The 21437-nt window shown below is 62.2% G+C and overlaps 1 protein-coding gene across 1 annotated transcript; it reads left to right on the top strand.

The window, feature by feature from the left end:
• Positions 1-5557: 5557 nt before the first annotated feature.
• AIRE (autoimmune regulator) lies at positions 5558-16476 on the top strand. The gene is made up of 14 exons (XM_077879379.1): positions 5558-5809; positions 6262-6436; positions 6639-6794; positions 7113-7184; positions 7708-7821; positions 8577-8719; positions 8814-8897; positions 9795-9910; positions 10920-11019; positions 11419-11601; positions 12070-12185; positions 12272-12371; positions 13930-13998; positions 14919-16476. The coding sequence occupies exons 1-14, from the start codon at positions 5564-5566 to the stop codon at positions 14997-14999; spliced, it is 1755 nt and encodes a 584-aa protein (XP_077735505.1). The 5' UTR covers positions 5558-5563; the 3' UTR covers positions 15000-16476.
• The last annotated feature ends 4961 nt before the right edge of the window (positions 16477-21437 follow it).

A 21437-nucleotide genomic window follows, 5' to 3' on the forward strand; every position in this document is an offset into this window, starting at 1 on the left:
GAGCAGGGAATATGCCCTGATTCATTTTATGAAGCTATTATAATTCTGATACCCAAGCCATGCAAAGATCATAAAAACAAAAACCAAACCAACAAAAAAAACTACAGGCCAATATACCTCATGAAAATCCTTGAGAAAATATGAGAGAATCAAATTCAAGAGTATATAAAAATAATTATACACCATGACCAAGCAGAGTTTATTCCAGGGATGCAAGACTCTTTCAAGATTCAAAAATCAATCTATGCTATCTACCATTTCAGGAAAGAAAATCACATGACCATGTTGATCAATGCAGAAAAAGCGTCAGACAAAATTCAACACACGTTCATGATGAAAAACTCTCATAAATAGAGGAATAGAAAGGGGCTTTCTAAAATTGATAAAGAGGACTCACATTATACTTAATGTGCAAGACTGGATTCTTTCCCCTTGAGATCAGAAACAAGGCAAGGATGTCCATCTCCTCTAGTCAACATGGTGCTGGTGGTTCTAGGCAGTGCACCGAGGTGAGGCAAGGAAATCGATGGTCATGTAGATAGATCGGGAAGGAAGAGGCCACACTGTTTCTATTTACAGATGACGTGATTGTGTTTGTACAAAATCCCAAAGATTCTATAATAAAACATGACAAAACAAAAACACTTCCGGAACCAAAAAAGGGAGTTCAGCAAGGTTGTGGGATATAAGATGAACGTGCAAAAAAAAAAAAAAAAAATCTGTATTTCTACATACCAACAATGTACAAGCATGTAGACACTGAAAATAGAACCACACAACTATTTATACTTGCACAAAAAATTAACTGCTCAGGTGTAAGTCTAACAAAACATGTATGGGGCTCGTATGCTGAAAACTGCGGACACTGAAGGAAGAAACCAGTGAGGCTCCAAATAAATGGAGGAACATACCATGTTCATGGATTGCAACACTCAACGTAATAAAGATGTAATAATATCTTAATAATTTTCCACCAATTGGTATATGGGTTTAACGTCATTTCTATCAAAACCTTGGCAAGATTTTTTTATAAACAGAGTCATTCTAAAATGTATATGGACAATCAAAGGAACTAGGGCAACAGAAACAGTTTTGAAAAAGAAGAATAAAATGAGGGACACTTGGGTGGCTCAGTGGTTGAACGTCTGCCTTCAGCTCAGGGTGAGACCCCGGGGTCCTGGGATCGAGTCTTGCATCCGGGTGGGGGGGCTGCTTCTCCCTCTGCCTGTGTCTCTGCCTCTCTCCGTGTCTCTCATGAATAAATAAATAAAATATTAAAAAAGAAGGAGAAGAAGAAGAAAATGGAGGAGATGGCCTACCGGGTTTCAAGATGTATTATATAATTCCAGAAGTCGAGACTTGGTGGGACTGGTAGTTGGATAGACACACAGCTCAATGGAACAGAACACAGAACCCGCAGATAGATCCACACAAATATGTCTGACTGATTTTTAGAATTAATTTTTATTTGCAGTGAGGTACACATATCATAAATTTTACAAGTTTTACCATTTGCAAGTTCAAAACGCAGTAGTAACTAGTATATGGTAACATTGTGCGCCCATCACTGTCAATTTCCAGAACTCTTCCACCACCTCAGATGGACGCTCCGTACCCATTAGCAGTCACCCCCTCTGCTTCCCCCAGCTCCTGCAAACCAATAACCTGTTTTCCGTGTCTACGCATCTATATGTTCTGAGTATTTCACATGAATGGCCTTTTATGTCTGGCTGATTTCAGTTGACATCACGTTTTAGAGGTGTGTTCCCACGTGGTAGCAGGTGCCTGCACTTAACCTTTCCTCACATCTGAATAATTCTGTTGTAGGGACAGGCCACCTTTGATTCGTCCATTCCTCTGTAGATGGACATTTGGGTTGTTTCCACCCTTTAGCTGTTGCCAACAGTGCTGCCATGAACATTTGTGCACAAGTTTTCTTTTCTTTTTTTTTTTTTAAGATTTTATTGTTTTATTCCTGAGAGACACAGAGAGGGGCAGAGACACAGGCAGAGGGAGAAGCAGGCTCCATGCAGGGAGCCCAACGCGGGACTCGATCCCGGGACTCCAGGATCACGCCCTGAGTCGAAGGCAGACGCTCAACTGCTGAGCCCCCCAGGTGCCCCCATGTACCAGTTTTTGTCTGAACATCTCCTTTCAGTTTTCTGGGGGCCTAACTAGGAGTGGAATGAACGGCTGGGTCACATGGAGATCGGGGCACCCGGCTGACTCCATAGAGCACGTGACTCTTGATACCGGGGTTGTGGGTTTGAGCCCCGTGTTGGGTGTGGAGATGACTTAAAAAATAAAATCTCTAAAGGAAAAGATTTTAAGCTTATTAAGGAATGCACTGAGGAGCCACCAGGCGTCTTTGTCAGCAGGTGCACCATTTGCGCCCACCAACCACGTACGAGCCTTCTGATTTCTCCACATCTTCACGCACACACTGCTTTCGGCTCTTAGCCCAAAGCCCTCCTGGAGGGTGCGAGGTGGTGGCTCGTTCGGCCTTAATTCCCATTTCTCTGATAATTAGTGATGCCGAGCATCTCTCATGGGCACACTGAAGCTCGGGAAGGGTCACCCTGCGAGCTGGTGGCCTATAGGGCCCTAAAGTCCCGCAAGGTGTCACCACTGGGAGACCGGGCCTGCCCTACTGCCCCACCAACTGGGGAGTCCCCAGGGGCAGAACCCAGGCCCCCCCCCCGTTCCCCAAGCTGAAGCCTGGGCTGCTGTTCTAAGGCCCCTGAAGCACCCCTTCCCTCCTCACTGCGGGGACCCAGACCTTTCTGGGAGCCGCACATGCTGACACCTCTGTCTGCAGCAAAGCAGAAGGTCACTGCGTCCAGGCTTCGTTGAGGGAGCCAAGGCCCAGCAGCCAAGGAGCAGGCCCCCTCGGTGCCCCCTCCCCCCGCCACCACACAGTGCCACCAGAACCTTGCTCGTCCCCCGCGGCCCGGGCACTTGAGCAGGGTCCTGCGTGCTGAGAGCATGGACCCGGCCACTATCCATCCAAGGCCATTTACTCGCTGTGTGACTTGGATCGAGCTCCTTAGCTTCTCTCTGCCTCAGTCTCCCCATCTGTAGAATGGGGTGATGATAACGCCGACCCAGCAGGGCAGTTCTGAGATCGAGGGTGATGGCAGCGTTCTCAGAACAGGGCCTGGGGCATGGCGGGCTAGACGGGTCTGACAAAGAAGAGAGCCCCTGCAGGTGAGGACAGAGGCTTGGAGGTGGCCCACCAAGTGGCGGGCATGTCGCTGTGCCCAGCACCTCGGAGTGGGGGGGACCTGAGTGAGGCCTGGCCCTACAAAGGCAGTGGGCAGCTGAAGGCAGGGCTGGGCCCCTTGCCCTGGGTCCCCCATGGGTCTCACGGGCTGCCCACCCCCCGTCCCCAGGTCACCTGCAGGGAGGGGCTGCCAGGGAAACCCCCCACGTGCTGGAAAGTCCAAAATTCTCCAAGGAGCCTCGTTGCTGATGTCCAAGCGAGAGGCTGGGTGGCACCTGCAGGCCCGGCCGGCTGCTGACCCAGGGGCGCCACAGGATTCCGCAGCCCGAGGGAAGTGAAGCCTTGAGCTTCTTGACTATTTTTAATCCCCGGGACACTTATCTTGTGGCTAAAGTATCCCTTGACCGGTTGGGCACTGGGGAAAAAGTCGCCGGTGTGGGGTGGTGCTGGAGGAGGGACACTGGGCTGCCGGAGAGGCGGCCGCTGCTCACCCCTAGAGCCACAAGCCAGGCTCCACGGTCCCCCCATAACCCCAAGCCTTATGTGGGAGCTCGGGAGCTAGCTGGCTGAGCAGGTGCCATTAGATGCGACACGAAGTGGCTCTGCTCCACGGGGCCCGACCCACATGAGCGGGGAGCCTCGGGGTGCTCGGGCGGACACCAGGCTCAGCAGTGACGTTGATGTCTGCTTGCTTTTGGGTGCTACCGTGGATACGCACATGCAGACGTTGGGGGAAAGCCAGGAGGGGGCTCCCAGGCCCGGGCAGGGGCGAGGACAGACCTCTCTGAGAGGGCAGCCCGGCACAGGGTGGGCGGGGACCCACGGGGTGTGCCCTCTGGGGGTCTGTGGACGGCGCCACCCCCAGCCCCACACCTCCACGGCCATCACCATGGCACCGCAGCCCTTGAGCTCGGGCCCCAGAGGTGGGCAGCGCGAGGGCAGAGGCCCCATAACATTCCACAGCAGCGCCAGCCTGTTCCAACCCTCACTACCCTCGGGGTCTGCACATGGGCCCCAGCTCTCTGGGTGAACCCCCCCGCCAGAACGCCCAGAACACCTGCCCTGGGGCGGTCAGCCTGTCTAGGACTGAACTCCCAGGGACCCAGGCCCGGGGAGGCCAGAAACCCAGCCAGGACCCCGTGCCGGGAGGAGGGGCCCTCAGCCCCCGGAGGACCCCCACCTCAGGATAGAACAGAGCCACCTAAACTCCTGAGAAATGCCAGGCCCCGCCCCCGCCCAGGCCACCCCTTCCAGCCCAGCGCCGCCCTGCCCGTGGCTCTGCAGCCTGGCCGCCCGACGGCCGCTCCCTGTGACCCTGGCCCCTCTGCCCAGGCCGTGCGAGGCCACCGTGGGGCCAGCGCCCTTGCAGGCCCCGGTCCCCTGCCCTTGCCACCACGGCCTGGGATGCGCGTCCCCCTCTGTGCACCCCCCCAGGACGGCTTCCCCACTGCCCGACACCACCGTCCAGCCTCGGACGCAGCCCCAGGAAGCTCCTGGGCGTCGCTGCCCCGGGCTGTGAGCGGCCAAGCACAGGAGCCCCTGCGGCCCACATCAGGCACATCAGTCCGCAGCTCAGCTGCCTTGTCCACCTGGAGGAAGGGGGGCTGGGTGGCACCTGGGTCCCCCAGGGCGATGTGCTCGGGCTAAAGATGAGGGTGGCTGAGTCTCAGAGAAGGAAAGCAACTCGCCCGGCATCACACGGCCTCCGGGCAATGCCCAGTGCTGTGCCCACGGGCACCCAGTCCGCCCTCAGACAGGCGCTCCTCCTCCCCCTGACCCTCCTACGTCCCAGGTCCTGGGCCCCGGGCAGCGGGGGCCCAGGTGGTCATGCCCACTCCCCACAGGGACTCTGAGTGCTGGGGCCCCTGAGCAGCCCCTGCAGGTGCCCGGGAGCTGGGCCTCGGGTGAGGTAGAGGGCACCCGTGCTGGCTGTCTCCCATCTGAACGGAACCACAGTTCAGGAATCGGGGGGCCTCCCAGCCCTCCCACTCGAGGGGTCAGGCCCTGGTCCGGAAGCTTCCTTTACAAAGGACAGAGAAGCCAACCACCTGCTGGCAGGTGTGGAATTCAAGTTTCCATTCCTGCCCCTCCCTCTGGCCCTGATTGGCTCCGGGGACACACAGCCTTTGCTCTTTCCACGGGGAGTCGGGGAGTAGGCTATAATAGAGACTGGGTGCTGGCTGGGCTCAGCCCTGCAGACGTGCCTGCCCAGGTGAACCTGACCAGGTGAGCCTGCTCAGGTGAGCCCGCCCAGGTGCCCCCCCCACCCAGGTGCCCCCACCCAGGTGCTCTCGCCCAGGTGCCCGGCAGGGCAGGGCCAGCTCGGGCCGGGAGGCAGAGATGGCCCAGGCGCTCCACAAGTCCAGTGGCACCTCGAGGCCACGGGACCCCAGGCGGGGAGAGGGGGCCTCCAGCCCTTTGCCCCCAGACCCTGCGATGGCGGGCGAGGCCCGGGCCGGCGGGGACGCAGGGCTGCGCCGCCTCCTGAGGCTGCACCGCACGGAGATCGCCATGGCTGTGGACTGCGCCTTCCCGCTGCTGCACGCACTGGCCGACCACGACGTGGTCCCCGAGGACAAGTTCCAGGTGGGCCCCGACCCGCACCCCCCACGCCCCCTAGCCTGCCCCAAGCCCTGCCCTGCCCTCGAGCCTGGGGCAATGTCTGGGAAGACAAGTTCTGGGGGGGCCCCGCCCCCGGGTCCCCCCGAGTGGGGTTGAGGGGGTTGGGATGGGGCTGTGGGTGTGAAGAGGGGACGGGGCAGCGTCTCCGGGACAAGCTCCCGCGCCTCTCCAACGCCCTGCCAGCCCTCCTGAAGCTGCCCTCCAAGCCGGGGTGAGGTCCCCGAAGAGGAGATCCAGGTGGCCTCCCGCCCCCAGCATCCCCGGGTAACCCCGCGCCCCCGCCAGCCAGGGGCACGGGCAGGTGCTGGGTCACCTGCAGCACCTGGGGGCGGGCGGACGGCAGGAAGTCGGGGGGCTGGGGGCCTGGGGGGCAGGAGGCAGGAGGCAGGACCTCCCACTCCCCATTCTCGCTTCAGGAGACCCTGCGTCTGAAGGAGAAGGAAGGCTGCCCGCAGGCCTTCCACGCGCTCCTCTCGTGGCTCCTGACCCAGGACGCAGCTGCCATCCTGGACTTCTGGAGGGTTCTGTTTAAGGACTACAATGTGGAGAGATACGCCCGGCTGCAGCCCATCCTAGACAGCTTCCCCAAAGGTCGGGGGGAGCCGGGGTCCTGCGGGGCTCGACCTCCACGCTGGGGGCCGGGTGGCTGGGGTCGTCCCAGCTGGATGGCAGAGGGAAGGTTGGGGGGGTAGGGAGCCCCCTACATCGCCTAGGACCGTCCCGCTGAGGTCTTGCCCGCCTCCCAAGGTGTGGGTCCTGGTGTCGAGGCTCGGCCCCTGCTTGCACCCTGCAGACGTGGACCTCAGCCAGCCCCGGAAGGGGAGGAAGCCCCCGCCGGGCCCCAAGGCCGCGGCGCTGCTGCCCAGACCCCCTGCCAAGAGGAAGGTTCCGGAGGAGCCCAGGGCCACCCCGCCAGCAGCACTGTCTCCAAGGGTCACCTCTAGCCCAGGTACCTATTTGGAGGAGCCGGCGGGCCGCAGATGGGCCTGGGGAGCCCGCCACGACCTGACCACACCCCCCCAGCTGGGCCCCTCTGGATCCTTAGGGGGGTGGGCCAGGCCGTCCCCTGTTGTCCCAGGAGCCCGGAAGCAGGCAGGCGGGTGTTACTTCCTTTTTCTGGTTGTGGACAGCAGCGCCCAGGAAAGCAAGGGCATCCACGGGAGCTGGGGAGGCACCCCGGGGGCTCTCTTGCCCCCCGCACCGCCCTTGGCCGCAGGTATTGGCCACGTGGGGCGACGAGGCCAGGCTGGTGCGGCTCCCCCTGCAGGCTCCCAGGCCAAGGCCAAGCCCAGGAAGCCCGAGAGCAGCGCAGAGCCGCAGCGCCTCCCGCTGGGGAACGGTGAGCCAGGCCCGGAGGCTCCCCCGGGGCGGGCGGGGTGGGGGCGGAGGGCCCCCTGGGGTGCTGACCTAGCGCCTCACCCCAGAGCCTCGGCTGGACAGACGCACCAGGAAAGAGGAGGCTCCTCGAGTCAGCCCATGTACGCCTGGCCCCTTCCCGTCCCCTCCTTGCCCCAGAGTGGGGGACCCCGGAGACCCCCTAGGGTCACCTGACCTAAGGGCGGGCCTGCGAACTCTGCCCCCCTCCACGCCCTGGGGTCCCTGCTCGTCCTGCCCACGGCGTCCGCCTGGCTCACACAGCAGCGCCCATACTGCACACCCCGTGCACACACACGCACATGCTCACGCGTGCATAGCGCACATACCCATGGCTGTCTGGCTGTCTGTCCTGCCCCGGGCGGGAGGAAAGGAGGATTCCGCAGCCCAGACACCTTTTGCCACCTCCTTGCCTGCAGGAAAGAGGTGCTCAGGGGTCCTCTTTCCAATGGATGACGCCCCCCCCCACCTGGTGCTCCCTTCCCCAGGAATTCAGACCATGTCCACTTCGGTCCAGAGAGCCGTGACCGTGTCGTCCGGGGATGTCCCAGGAGCCTGTGGGGCCCTGGAGGGGATCCTCATCCAGCAGGTGTTTGAGTCAGGTAGACGGCGCTGCCAGAGGGGCGGCCAGGGGCATGCAGGCCCCCTGGATCCGTGTCCCTCCTCAGCACCTGGCGGTGACCACATCCTGGGTCACCTCTGCCCGCCTGGATGGGCCCCTCGGGGTCTTGGTTCTCCAGCGGGACGGCCTGCAGCGCCTTCCCGCCCCCACACCGCCTCCCTCCCCTCCGTCTGGGCTGGGCTCCGGCCACGGGGGTGTCAGGACAGGGACACCTCACCCCCCAGGGAGGGTGCCCGGGGCCCGCCCTAGTTCAGCATGGCAGTTATAACCACTGGCCACAAACTGGGCAGCTAACACAACAGGAGATCCAGAGTCCAGGCGTCCAGAGGCTCTAGGGCAGTGGCCCATGCCCGTCCGGCTGCTGGCCGCTGCGGCTTTGTCACTGCAGACTCCGCCTCCAAGCCAGGCTCTTCTCCCTATGCCTGTGTCCTCTCCGTCGGACTCAGTGTCCCTCGGGAGCCCGTCTTAGCTAATCCCCCCTATAAAGACCCTGCTTCCAAAGACGTCTGCACTCCGAGATTCCAGGTGGATGGGAATCTGGTGGACAGGCTTCACCCAGTATAGCCCCTGAAGACGAGCCGTCCTGTGCCCAGGATGCGGGCCCGGAGCCCGGGGGGCCGGGTGGGGTGGGGGAGGAGGGGCAGCAAGTGGCAGGGCACCCAGCCTCCCCCTGCCTGCACCCGGCGCCCAGGCCAGAGTGCGGCCGAGCGGGGGCCAGCCAGCCTCTCCTCCCAGGTGGCTCCAAGAAGTGCATCCAGGTGGGGGGGGAGTTTTATACTCCCAGCAAGTTCGAAGACCCCAGTGGGGGGAAGAACAGGACCCGTAGCAGCGGCCTGAAGACCCTGGTCCGGGCCAAGGGGGCCCAGGCTCCTGCCCCCGTAAGCACAGCCCCTGACACCCGCCCCCAGCACGCCCAGAGCTCAGCTGGGGCTGCGCCCAGCTCATTCCGGTGACCCTCCCTCTCGTCCCCAGGAGGGTGGAGGTGACCCGAGAGCAGGCCAGCCGGGCAGGGTGCAGGCCCCTCCTGCCCTCCCCAGCGAGCCCCAGCTCCAGCAGGTAATGCCCAGGCCACGGTGGCAGGGAGGGGGGATCTCCTTCACCTCCACGGATGGTCCTCAGGGTGGCCCATCCGCCACTTTGCCGCTTGACCGGGGCCCTTGCTTGGATGGTGAGGACAGAGGCCTAAGCTTCTGTTCACAGAGTAGAGCCTTTTTGTTTTTTAAATAATATTTTTTCTGATAACACACAATTGTAAAATTTCAAATAAGTCAGAGAAAATAAGTCCTACCAGGCTTTTGCCACCGCAGGGCTGGTCGGGGCACCAGCTGTCCTTTGTCTCACAGCGGGCCGGTGGGTGGGGACGTGGCCCCTGCTGGGGGCCAGGAAGCTGAGCATCGAGCACGTCATGGGGCTGAGCACGTCGTGGGGCTCCCAGCACAGACCCGGGCGCCCCTCGCTCATGCCAGGTGCTGAGCCCCAGGCCCCCAAGAAGGAGCAGGACGCGCGCCCGCCCCCCGGGAGCCCCCAGCCACCTGGCGGGGCAGCGGGCAGTATCACTGCACACGGTTGCCTGCCCTGGTGGGCTTCCGGAGGAGGTGGCACCACGCGGGCTGGGGTGCAGGCAGGTGGCACCGGGCCCAGCGGGTGCCTGGGAAGAAGGGGCGGCGCGGGGCTAGGCGTGCCGCGTAGGGGCTGCCCGGAGCACGGTGCCCACGAGAAACTGGGCTTTCGGAAGGCTCAGCCTTCCCAGGATGGACGGCCCGGCCCCGGGGTGCGCGGTGGGCACCAGAGGCTCAGGGGGGGCAGGGAGCCGGCGTCCGCCGGCGGGGAGCAGGCCGGGGACTCGCGCACCCCCGGGGAGCGCCACTCTGGGGCTGTTCCGAGGGGCTCTCGGGGAGGGCGCTGCCCCAGCCCGGGATCCTCCAGAGAATGCGTGTGTCCGGCCCGTGTCAGAAGAACGAGGACGAGTGCGCCGTGTGCCGGGATGGCGGGGAGCTCATCTGCTGTGACGGCTGCCCCCGGGCCTTCCACCTGGCCTGCCTGTCCCCGCCGCTCCACGACATTCCCAGGTGAGCCCGGCACCCGGGTCAGCCTGGCCACCCCCCACCTGCCCTCATGGCCGTGTCTACCCATCTGCCCCCTGAGTAGGAGGCTGCCCAGAAGGGTCCCCGTTCCACGGCTGGGAAGTGGGGTCCCCCGGGAGGGAGGCAGTGGGGCTGGAGCCTCCCACCCGCCTCCCCATGTGGCCACACTGCCCCCCACCCCCAGCCTGGCCAGCAGGGCCCCAGGGGGCAGAGAAGCAGAATAAGGCCCCCCATCCTGTCCCATCTCACCACACTCCCCAGCCCAAATCCCCAGCCGGGCCCCCCTCCAGGCAGGTCCTACCACAAGTCAGGCTGAGCGGGTGCCCGTCCCTGGCAGGGCACTGGCCCTCCCGGCCCTGCCCGCTACCACCAGCTCCCTCGGGTCACCGCAGCCAGCGGGGGAGAGCCCAGGCGGGAGAAATGACACCCCCAGCCCTGGCCCTGCCCAGCCCCCTGAGTGGCCTTGGCCAGGTCGCCCGTCTCTGAGCCCCAGATGCTCGTCACTAATGAGAGGGCGTCCGGCGGGGCCATCCCTCAGCTCCAGCTTCCTTCCTGCCCTCGACCCTGTCCCGCCCCGGCTGGCCGCCATCCCCCTTGTGGAAACGTGGGTGGCCCGGGGGTATAAACACCCCAGTTCTCCGAGGCCCCACTGACAGGGTGGGGCCCATGAGAGCCACGCACAGGCCGCTCCAGGTTAGCTGGGGTCCGGGGTTCTGGGGCTCATCGGGAAGCTCTCAGAGGGGACGCCGACCGCGCCGGCGAGGGCCGCCCCCAGGGCTAAACTTCCCCGTATCCCGGGCTCTCCCGCTGACCGGCCGGGGCAGCGCTTCCATTGTGCCTCTGCCCACCGTCCTGCCTGGGCCTCAGTTTCCCCATCTGGAAAAGGGAAGGGGTGACTTGGAGGAGCCTCGGGCCTCCCCTGCCCTGTGTGTTTGGGAGTCTACTGTCCCTTCTGCTGGCCTTGCATGACCCTGGCTGGTGACCGCGTGAGCAGTGGGACCTGGAGGTGCTCCAGCTGCCTCCAGGGAAGAGCCCAGCGGGACGTGCCCCGGGCTGAGGAGCCCCCGCCCCAGGAGCCACCTGCGGAGACCCCGGTATGCACCAGCCCCCTCCAGGGCCCTGTGTCCGGCCTCCCGGCCGTTCCTGTGGGCCATAGACCCTGCACCCCCTGCCCCTGGCCTGGCCTCGTCAGTTTGGCCGTCTACACCGGGAAGTGGCCCCACAATGGCCCGTTTCTCAGGGCTGGCCCAGGGGTCTCTGCTCTGCCCAGGTGCTCTACACAGCCCGTGTGGGCCACACACGCCCCACCTTCAGATGGGGACAGGCTCAAGGACCTTGCTAGGGGCACAGAGCCAGCATCTGCACCCAAACCCCAGGGTGGGGTCCCCCACACCAGCTCCCGGGGTTCCCAGGGTCCTGGCGATACAAGCCTCCCTGGGGGGTGCTGTGCAAGTGCCCTGGGGCCTCGCCAAGCACTGATCCTCTGGTTCCAGGTCCTCCTGGGACTGAGGCTGGCAGGAGAAGACGCGAAGGGCCCGTCCAGGGAGCCCCCAGCCGGGATGGACGCTGCTGGCCCCTACAAGCACCCGCTGGCCCCACCTCCTGCAGCCCCCTCGCCGGTGCTGGAACCCTCAGCCCTGCGCCCCCTCCTGTGTGTGGGTCCCGAGGGGCAGCAGGTGAGGAGGTGCTGGGGGGTGGCCCGTCTTCTGGGAGCCAGGACCTGCACAGCCGCCAGGTGGAGCTCTGACATGCAGGGCATTGGGAGGAGCGGGGAGGCTTGGGGTCCAGGCTGAGCCAGACTGGCCATGCAAGGGCGGCCCCGGGGTTGGGTGCTGGGAGGAGCGCACCCGGCACGAGGGTGGAGGGCTCTGAAGCGCGGGGCAGGAGTGATGGTCCGTCCCTGATCCTGAAGCCCCTACATCCCACCGTCACCCTCCAGGACCCACAACAAGGAGGACGGCCGTCCTGTTGGGGAGTCCCAGTGCCCCAGACCCTCCCGCCTTTTCTGGGGGGGGCGGTTCTGGGGTCCCCTTGACCAGCCCCAGGGGCCCACCAAGGGGGAGCAGATCTCCTGGGGCTGCAGCCCCAAGGTGCCCGGTGTCCCTGAGCTCCCCCGTCCCCAGTCACCGCGCTGCTCCCCGCAGGGCCCAGCGGCGCGGTGCGGCGTGTGCGGGGACGGCTCCGATGTGCTGCGGTGCACGCACTGTGCCGCCGCCTTCCACTGGCGCTGCCACTTCCCCGGGGGCGCCCCCCGGCCAGGGTGAGTGCGGCGGCGGGGAGGGGGGCACAGGGCCGGCGGGGGTCACCGCGGGCCGCCAGCCCGACCCCCTCCTCCGCTGTGCACAGGGCCCCTCGCTGCCGCTCCTGCTCCGGGGACGCCGGCCCGGCCCCCGGCGACGGGGCGCCCGCCTCGACCCCCGCCCGTGCTGCGCCGGGGCCTGCCAAGGTCAGTGCTGCCCGGGGAGGTGGGGACCCCGGGGGCTGGAGCGGCCAGCACACCTCCAGGGACGCTCCCGTGCCAGCTTCGCGGGGGTGAACATGCCCCGGGCCGTGGGTTGTGTGTGTAAATAGCCGCCTTCGAGATAACGTCTACCTGGAAGGGAGAGCCAGCTACAAGCATTGGTGGCATGAGATGGCAGTGGGATGCACCTGTTCCCTGGTGACCCGGCCCCGCCCTCAGTGCCCTTTCTCCCAGCCCCTGGGGTGCACCTGCCCCTGGAGGGGTGGCGGCGAGAAGGCGCCCAGCAGGGATGAGCAAGCGCGCGTGACGCCCAGTGTGACCCCGCCTGGGCTCCTGGTCCTCCAGCAGTGACCGCCCGGGAGCCAGCGGGAGCCCCTGGGGACAGCTGGCTCGCTGCGGTCTTTGTCTGCCTTCCTGCTGAGCGGCAGTCCTCCTGGGGCTCCCTCAGAACTTGGGGGGTGGGAGTCCTGTGTGTCCCTTCAGGAGCCTCCGGGTGGCACCTCTTCCCCGGGCCTTCCCGACCGGGTCCCTGCCCCCAGAAGAACCTCTGAGGCCCTGGGGGAGGCAAGGAGTCCCACCCCCATCCGTGGCCCATCCTCCTTCCCAGCCACACGGCACCCCCCAGCGCTCTGAGCAGGAACCCGGCTTGGGGGGGCCAAGGCCCTGCCCATGAGGGGGCTCACCGGCAACCCCAAGGCTTGGCCCGCACCTGCCTGCTGCAGCGTGGAAGCCTCCCATCACCCCGCCCCTCCGCACTGCCCGTGCTCAAGCCCTCTCAGGGGGACCCCTGCTCCCCCACCAGGAGGGGTCCTTCCCTCCAGAAGACGCTTCTTCACGGACACCTGGGCTCTTTGCTCTTAAACGCAGACTCCTTTCTTGTCCTTGAGGTGGAACGCGCAGTGACCTTGGAGAGGAGCACATGCCAGCCCCTCAGCCCCTCCCCGCAGCCCCACTCCCTGCGGGAGAATGTGGGTGTGGCCCCATCCCTTCCTGGGTGCCCTGCACACCCCGAGGCTGTGCTCCTCCCTCACTGCCTGGGTGCTGTGGCCTCCCAGGGCCTGTGTTTATGAGCTGAGACTCGGCTCTTTCGTGCCAGTCTCCTGTGGCTCATGCCCTGCTCTGGCCCCCTCCCCAGGGGCGCCGTGGGCCCTGGCAGCCTTTGTGGGGTGGTTGAGTGGCTGGCATCGGACCAGGGACTTCCCTCTCGGGGCCTGTTTCTCCACCCATGACAGGCTCCCTTCGAGCTGGTTCTCTGAGTTGCCCGGCTCTCCCCGGAAGGCTGCGTGTAGCAGGTGGAGGCTGGCGGGCCTGGGGGCCTCGGGCAACCAGCTGCCAGCGGTGCCAGGGCCCTTGCGGGCAGCCCACACTCGCTCATGCGCACCCTGCCTGTGCCCAGCACCCTGGGAGGAGTGCCACCGCACTGCCCTGGCATGAGCGCCTGTGCCCCCAGGCCCCTGTGGCCTCTGCAGGGAGTCCTGCTCTGTTTCGGGGTTCCCTAGCAGGGGTGCTGAGATTGGGCTGACCCTCCTCTCCTGGGCTCCAGGCAGGTGACGGCTCCTCTGGGCACGAGCCGGTTCTACACAGAGACGACCTGGAGTCCCTCCTAAACGAGGTAATGCACCTCCAGGCTGGGCCTCCGCCTGCACCTCCTCCTCTACAACCCCCTAAAGGCTCTGGGGGGCTGGGAGGTGCCCCCCCACCCCAGCTGTGCCAAGCACCACAGGCCAGGCTGCTTCAGACGCATGCAGGAGCCCGAGCACACCAAGGGGCCTAGAGGGGCCTAGAGGGGACCCTAGAGGGGATCTGGTCCCGAGGGCCTGGATCCTGGGGGGCTGGGGGGCTGCACAACCTCGGGGCAGGGCGGGCGGGTGCCCCGGACCTCTCACTGCCCTCATCAACCCAGGCTCTTCTCCCTTCGGTGAACAGCTACACTGGCTGGGAAGGAACTGGGGCTTTCAGGGGTTCCATCTCTCTTCGACGGGAGGTCAGACTCCTCCAGCCATCCCCACACCCAGGAGGCTGACACGTGGTGTCCGCGGGCCGTGGGGCCCCTCCCTGTGTGCTGGGCTGGGCACAGGAGGGTCCCAGACAGTGCGGGGATTTTGGGGGGGACCCCAGGTGCTGGGTGAGGGCCCTGGAGCTGTGGCGGGGGCGGCCGCCCAAGACCGTTGGAGAAAGGGGGGGAAGACTCCCCAGCCCCCTCGGGGGTTCAGGCACCCCATCCTGCTGGAATATGGGGCCTCCTCGTGACTCCCCCATCCTGTGAGGTGCCAGGGCCCTGAGCACAGTGAGGGCAGGAGCTGGCCCTGCCTCGCAGCCCTGGGGCGAGGAGGCCGTGCCCTGTGCCCCCGGGATGCTGTGATGGAGCACTGCGTGAGGAGTCCATGTCTCGCGGTGCCTCAGGCCTCAGTTTCCCTACCTCTGAAAAGGAGGGTCAGATGCTTATGACTCCCGCCGGCCCCGGCGGCCAGGGCGTGCCCAGTGTGCCCTGGAGCCTTGGCAGGTGCGAGGTTCCGCTCTGCTGTCTTGCAGCACTCCTTCGACGGCATCCTGCAGTGGGCCATCCAGAGCATGTCCCGGCCGCTGGCCGAGGCGCCCCCCTTCCCCTCCTGAGCCAGGAGGCCGGGGGTCTGCGGGGCAGCGCTGGGGGAGGGGAGGCCCCCCAGATGCCGCCTCAGCCGAGAGCGGACCCCCTCCCGCCTCGGGATCCACGGATGCCGGTGCGTTCCTGCTCGTGCTCACGGTGACCTGCTGCGGGAGGGGCCGGGGGACACACTCCCCCCCCCACTGGGACCTGGCCAGGTTAGGACCCAGGAAACCTGGAAGGTCCGGGTGGCGTCCACGCTCGCCTCGTCGGCACGGCCCGTGCTCGTGGATGCACTAGGCATCGCGTGTCCTCAAATAAAAAGCTCCTCCTGTGGGGTCTTGACATGCTGTCCGTGGGGTGTGTTTGCTCGGGCGGCTCTGGGCTCCCCCGCATTTCTGGTGCCTGAAGGGTAGGCCGCGCCGGCGGGAAGGGAGCTCGCCGTAACGGGAGGGCCCAGCCTGGGTCCCCCCTTACACTCAGGCTCCTCCTCCTGGGGACTTGAGCCCCTGAGGCCCTGACCCCCTCCATCCGACCACGCCGTGGGCCACACAGCTTCGTGGGCTCCCCGGCCAGGCGGCACAGCAATGACCGGAGTGGCTGCTGTCCAGGCGGGGCCCCGAGCTGTGACCTCCCAGCTGTCACGCGTCTGCCTGGTCTCGGCTCTCCTCCTGTGGGGGTGGAGGTTGGTCTTGCTTGTCCGGCACGGGAACGACGGCCGCCTCTGTACCAGCCTGCGTGGCACGTCCAGCAAACCAGGAGCAGGCCCACGCTGGATGAGCCAGCCGTGGACACCGGCGGCGGGGGTCCCGCCCTGCACCTGCCACGTTGGTTACCCTCAGTGGCTCAAACGGTAGCCACTCAGTCCCAGGGGCCGGACGTCCGGGGTCCAGGCGTGGGCAGGGCTGGCTCTTCCCAGGCCCTTCTCCTGGGCGTGTGGACACCTCCCTCAGCCCGGGGTCTCCCCTGGTGGCCCTCCTTGTCTCATGGGGACCCTGGTCAGGTTGGGTTAGGACCCACCCTCATGATCTCATTTTGACCGAATCACCTCTGTAAGACCCTGTCTCCAAACGCTGTCACGTTCCGAGGTGCTGGGGGCCGCCGTGGATGGCGGGTCACGGGGCCGCCCTCAGTGGGAGTCCTGGCGGGGGCGTGGCCCAGTGCCCCCAGATCGGGGTTTCTTCTCAGTCCTCCATCCGCCCCGCAGTATGTCACCTGCTCCCTGGCTGTACCTCCCATGTCCTGGGGCTGTGTTCCGGCGTGAGCCCGACCTCCCTGCCCTGCTGCACTGGTCCCCCGGAGAAGTCCCTCGCCGTTGTTAGCAAGTGTCCTGGAAACTTTTTTCTATTTTTTAAAAAATTTATTTGGGGATCCCCGGGTGGCTCAGCGGTTTAGCACCTGCCTTTGGCCCGGGGCCTGATCCTGGAGACCCGGGATCGAGTCCCACGTCAGGCTCCCTGCACGGAGCCTGCTTCTCCCTCCGCCTGTGTCTCTGCCTCTCTCTCTGTGTCTCTCATGAATAAATAAATGAAATCTTAAGAAAAAAAAGATTTATTTATTTTGGGGCTGGGGAAGGACAGAGGCAGAGGGAGAGAGAATCTCGAGCAGATCCCATGCTAAGCAAGGAGCCTGACCCGGGGCTCTATCCCATGACCCCAAGATCACGACCCCGAGATCACAACCCCGAGATTGCGACCCGAGCCCAAACCAACTGTTGGATGTTCAACCGACTGCACCACCCAGGTGCCCCCGAGACACGTTTTCCTTCAGCGGGGACACGACTGGGCCAGAATACCAGCATCGGCTCTTCCAGTCCACAGATGCAGCAAAGCCCATGGACACATGGGCACTGGGTTGGAGGCTCAGTTGTCACCGATTCAAAATTATTAACGATTTATGAGCAAGGGGTCTGAGTTTCACTTGGTGCTGGGCCCTGCAGCCAGTCCTGCCCTGAGGTGCCCGGTCCTGTTTGGCAGATGGAGTAGGCCGGGCTGGTTGAGGGTCGGGGGTTCGCTAACAGGTGGGTGAAGGGCCTGGTGCCCGTGGAATTGCCCGGCGGGCTCGGGAAAAGCCAGTATTTCTGGGCACAGACTGAATGTAGCAAAGCAGGGCTGGAGCTCCTGCCCATAATCTGGACTAGAATGAACTGGTGCCTCGAACGCGGGCCCTGGGCAGGACCTCTGGAGCCACTCGGCTGCGACCCTGGTGCTTTAAAGACACTTTTGGGGGGCCACACCCCTGCCAATGTTCAGGGGACTCTGAAAGCCCCTCTGGGAGGGGTCTCACGGGGCTGCAGGGCCGGGCCAGGCTGCTCCACCTGCAGAGTTCCTTCAGCCGCCCACCCTCAAACTGGCTGGAAGCTGCCGGAGAACTGGCGAGTCCACGTGATGTGCTCCACGCGGCCCAGCCAAGCGCCCCAACCCCTGCAGAGACATACGGGCCAGAGCAAGCCCGCTCCCGTGTGTGAGGAGGGCAGCTGCATCCCGTCCCGCGGAGGCCCCCCGTTCCCGCCCACAGCCACCTGTCCTCCCATCAGTGCACACCCCCTTTGTGACCTTCTTTTGTCCAGTTACTTGCTCACCGCCTGTCCCCTCCGGACCGTGTGCGCCGGGGGCGTCCGTGTTGCAGTCGGCGCGGAGACCAGGCTGACCGGTGCAGGGCCGCGTGGCAAATACTTGCCGAATTAGCGAGTCTGACTTTGAAAGGGAACCAAACATTCAGCATTCAGGGACTGTTTTGAGAAACAATGTCACAGCCACAGATTGGGATATTATCCAGGAATAGAAATGATGAGTACACGCCTGGGGGCCCAGGCAGATGAGCATTAATGTAAGTTAAATTTGTTTACTTAACTTACAATGTTTATATATTTATATTACATGCTCAATATCCCTGTGCGCACACTTACGAGTTTAGAGTACGTGCACGTATAACGAGAGAAGGTATAGAGTGTGTGTGGAAGGATGCATAGGACAGGAGAACGTACGTATGTGGATACGTGTATGTATGTGTGTGCACGTGTGTGTGTGTGTGTGTGTGTAGGTGCACGGGGAGAAATACCAGGAGAAAACATTGAACAATGAACACAGGGTGTTTATTTTTTAAAGATTTTGTTTATTTATTCATGAGAGACACAGAGAGAGAGAGAGAGACACAGACAGAGGGAGAGGCAGGCTCCATGTGGGGAGCCCAATGCAGGACTCGATTCCGGAACCTCAGGGTTATGCCCTGAGCCGAAGGCAGACGCTTAACCGCTGAGCCACCCAGGGGCCCTGAACACAGGTTGTTATAGCAGGGATTATGGATGATTTTTCCTTTGTAAATATTTTTGTCATTCAGATTATTTTTATTTTTTTAAGATTTTATTTATTTATTCACGAGAGACAGAGAGAGAGAGAGAGAGAGAGAGAGAGGCAGAGACACAGGCAGAGGGAGAAGCAGGCCCAATGCAGGGGGCCCAATTTGGGACTCGATCCCGGGTCCCCAGGATCACACCCTGGACTGAAGTTGGCGCTAAACCGCTGAGCCACCCGGACTGCCCCAGATTATTTTTAAATACCTGTAAGAGTATGATTTCTGAGAGGCACATCTGCACTTCACGCTGGACATGCCTGCCCAGGGCTGGGAGCCCCGGTGCGTGGGTGGTCGCCCACCCCGGCCCCAAGCCCAGGCCTACTGGTCTCTCGACAGACCTGTGCGCAAGTGAGTGAATGAGTGAATGGATGACATTTCAGCGTGATGCTTCCTACCTCGGAGGTGGGACTCCTGCTCCCTGTTCTCTGAGCAGCCCTCGTCCTGCCCGCAGGAGCTGAGCGGCTGCCCTGCCACTGCCGAAGGGCCGCCCAGGAGGATGGGGTGGGCCACCCAAGTGGACCTCCATGAAGGGGATGTCCAGCCTGGCTAGCACCAACACCATCCCATCCTACATCCCCAGGCTTTCTGGTTGGGCCTCCTAAATACCCCACAGATCCTGCTTTGCCATCACCACCCTACAACCGGCCAGCACTGCTTGTGCATCACATATTTCGGCTTGGATCCTGAGCTGATAACCCCTGGTCCTGAGGCCTCGGCAGATGTACCTGGTGGGGACCCTAGCTCGGTGGAGGGGTGGGGGCAAGCCAGCTGAGAAGCAGGTGGAGAGACTCACAGCCCCTCCGTCACCCCAGCAGAGGTCGGGAGGCCTATTCTCTGGAGGGGGCACACAGTGTCTGGACCTGAGAATGCCACAAATAGTTGAGGCAGCAGCTTGACACTGAATGCACATGGTCAGGTCACCTCAGGCACCTCTCTTCATTCAGCTCCAGACAAGAGACGGGAAGATTCTTCTCGAACCTGACCTGCCTGTAGAGACAATGGTCCTGGGGAGTTCCCCAACAAGTGGCCCAGTAAGCTCACCCTACAAGGCCCAATGACTGTAAGTCACATGTCACGGAGGTTTCACAGACATTAGGAAGGCCTCTCACGTGGCCGAGACCAGGACAAGCAAAAAGAAAGAAAGCCACGTGGATGAAAGAAGAGACCCGGAAGGGAGCAGAGAATGTTTAAAAATGAAAAGAAACTGGCAAGATCCTTGGGGAGATGGGCCCTCTATTTATGAAACAAGAACAGGATTCTGTTAAAAGGAACAGTCAGAGAACAGCAGCTGTTGGAAGTCAAAACCATGCCCGCAGACACAGGGAACGTCGCGCAAGGTCAGGATAGCAAGTGGAGGAAATCCCTCTGAACATAGAGCAGAAACGAGTCAGAAAATAGGCAAGTACAGGTCATACATGGAGGTGGTCAGCCCAGGATCCAAGCTGTAAATGGCAGGAGCTCCCAGAAGAGGAAAGGGGAAAGCAGAGCGGAAGAAGTCCTTGGTGAAACAACTCAAGAACTTGTCCCAGACAGAAAATGCGCACCGCTGCACTGGGAGGAGGCAGTGATGCCCACCCCAGCGGCGGGAGGCAGACCCGCACGGGGCACCTCATCGTGGCATCCCACGACACCTGGGCAAGGAAGAGTCTACAAATACTGGGTCGTGTGCACATGATGGAGTCATGCAACACATTCTTTGATATCCGTCTCCTCAAGAAGGGGAGCTCTAGACCTCTCCCCTTAAGCGTGGGCTGAATTTAGCAACCTGTTTCTGGTGAATAGAATGTGCTGGAAGGGCCCTATGTGACTCCTGAGGCTAGGTCACCAAAAGCACTACGGCTTTTCCCTCGGATGGCTTTTTCTGGGGGAAGCCACTGGCATGTTTGAGGACACTCAAGCGGGCCTGTGGTGAGGGCCCGCCCACAGCCATGTGCAGGTGCCATCCCGGAAGCAGCCCCTCCAGCCCCCGTCGAGCCTGCAGATGATGCGGCCGCCCTCATGAGAGCTCCCGGACCACCCCATGGAGCCATTCTCTAAGCCCCGGCTCAGAAACCATGAGAGAGTAAAAAGCAAGAAAATGGTGAACAGAAACATGAGCGTATCGGTTACCCTGGAGGGAACGTACGGTGTCTTGTTCACAGGGTTTATCCGGGATACAGCGTTTGCTGCATTCGTATATTCCACGGTTCAGTAGGACGGGTGGTCTCTGTTCACACTCACCACTCACCCCAGCCCCCTGCCCCTTGCCAAGCCCAAAGCTCTGTTCTTTCCCAATATTTCATATAATGGAATTTTTTTTTGTGGCAAGAACATTTTAAAATTTTCAATTACCCTCTTTATTCATTATTATCATCATTATTTGTGATAAAAAGACTTAGCATGAGTTTTTTTAAAAAAAATATTTTATTTACTTGTTTGAGAGAAAGTATGACCAAGGGTGGTGGTGGGAGAGGGAGAGGGATAGGGAGAGGGAAAGAAGCCCAGGCAGGCTCCATGCTGAGCACAGAGCCTGACACGGGGCTCAATCCCATCACCCTGAGATCTGATCTGAGCTGAAACCAAGGGCTGGATGCTCAACCCACCGAGCCCCCCAGGCGCCCCTGCAGAATTGTCAGCAGGCGCCATGCAGGATGGTGGAGCTCCACGACTCACTCGTCCTGCAGAACTGACCTCTGCCCCCTCTGGACTAATCCCTCCCTGTTTCCCATACTGCCCCAGTGGAACATTTTTAGGGCAAACCTCTGATCAGAACATAACACATATTAAAAAAAAAAAAAAGCACAAATCACAGGTGATCAGCCTGCTGAGTTTTCATAAAGCAAACACATCATGTCACCACTCAGCTCAGAAAACAATATCCCCTGCCTCCCAAGACTCCCTGTGGGTGTCTGGGCCTTCCCAATGGCCAGTCCTGGGTCGGGGCTCCTGCAGGATGGGCGCTTTTCTGGGGAGCCCTGGATTTGGTTGACAGGGATTCTGGGGACCAGGCTCCCTGGCTGTTCTGCTGTCCTGTCTGGGTCCTCACTTCTGGGGTCCTGGCTGACCAGAGGGGCTCCATCATTCCACCTGACTCACCCATGGACCATGCAAGGTAGAGGCCCCCCGGGCCTTAC

Source organism: Canis aureus, chromosome 30, assembly GCF_053574225.1.
Source record: "Canis aureus isolate CA01 chromosome 30, VMU_Caureus_v.1.0, whole genome shotgun sequence".
Lineage (NCBI taxonomy): Eukaryota > Metazoa > Chordata > Mammalia > Carnivora > Canidae > Canis > Canis aureus.

Bases quoted from the DNA above. Each gene is read 5' to 3' on its own strand.
- AIRE (XM_077879379.1), top strand. From the start codon at position 5,564: ATGGCCCAGGCGCTCCACAAGTCCAGTGGCACCTCGAGGCCACGGGAC. The intron at 7,822-8,576 runs GTAGACGGCGCT...CTCTCCTCCCAG, and splicing joins CCAGCAGGTGTTTGAGTCAG to GTGGCTCCAAGAAGTGCATC. The intron at 9,911-10,919 runs GTGAGCCCGGCA...CCGCGTGAGCAG, and splicing joins CCGCTCCACGACATTCCCAG to TGGGACCTGGAGGTGCTCCA.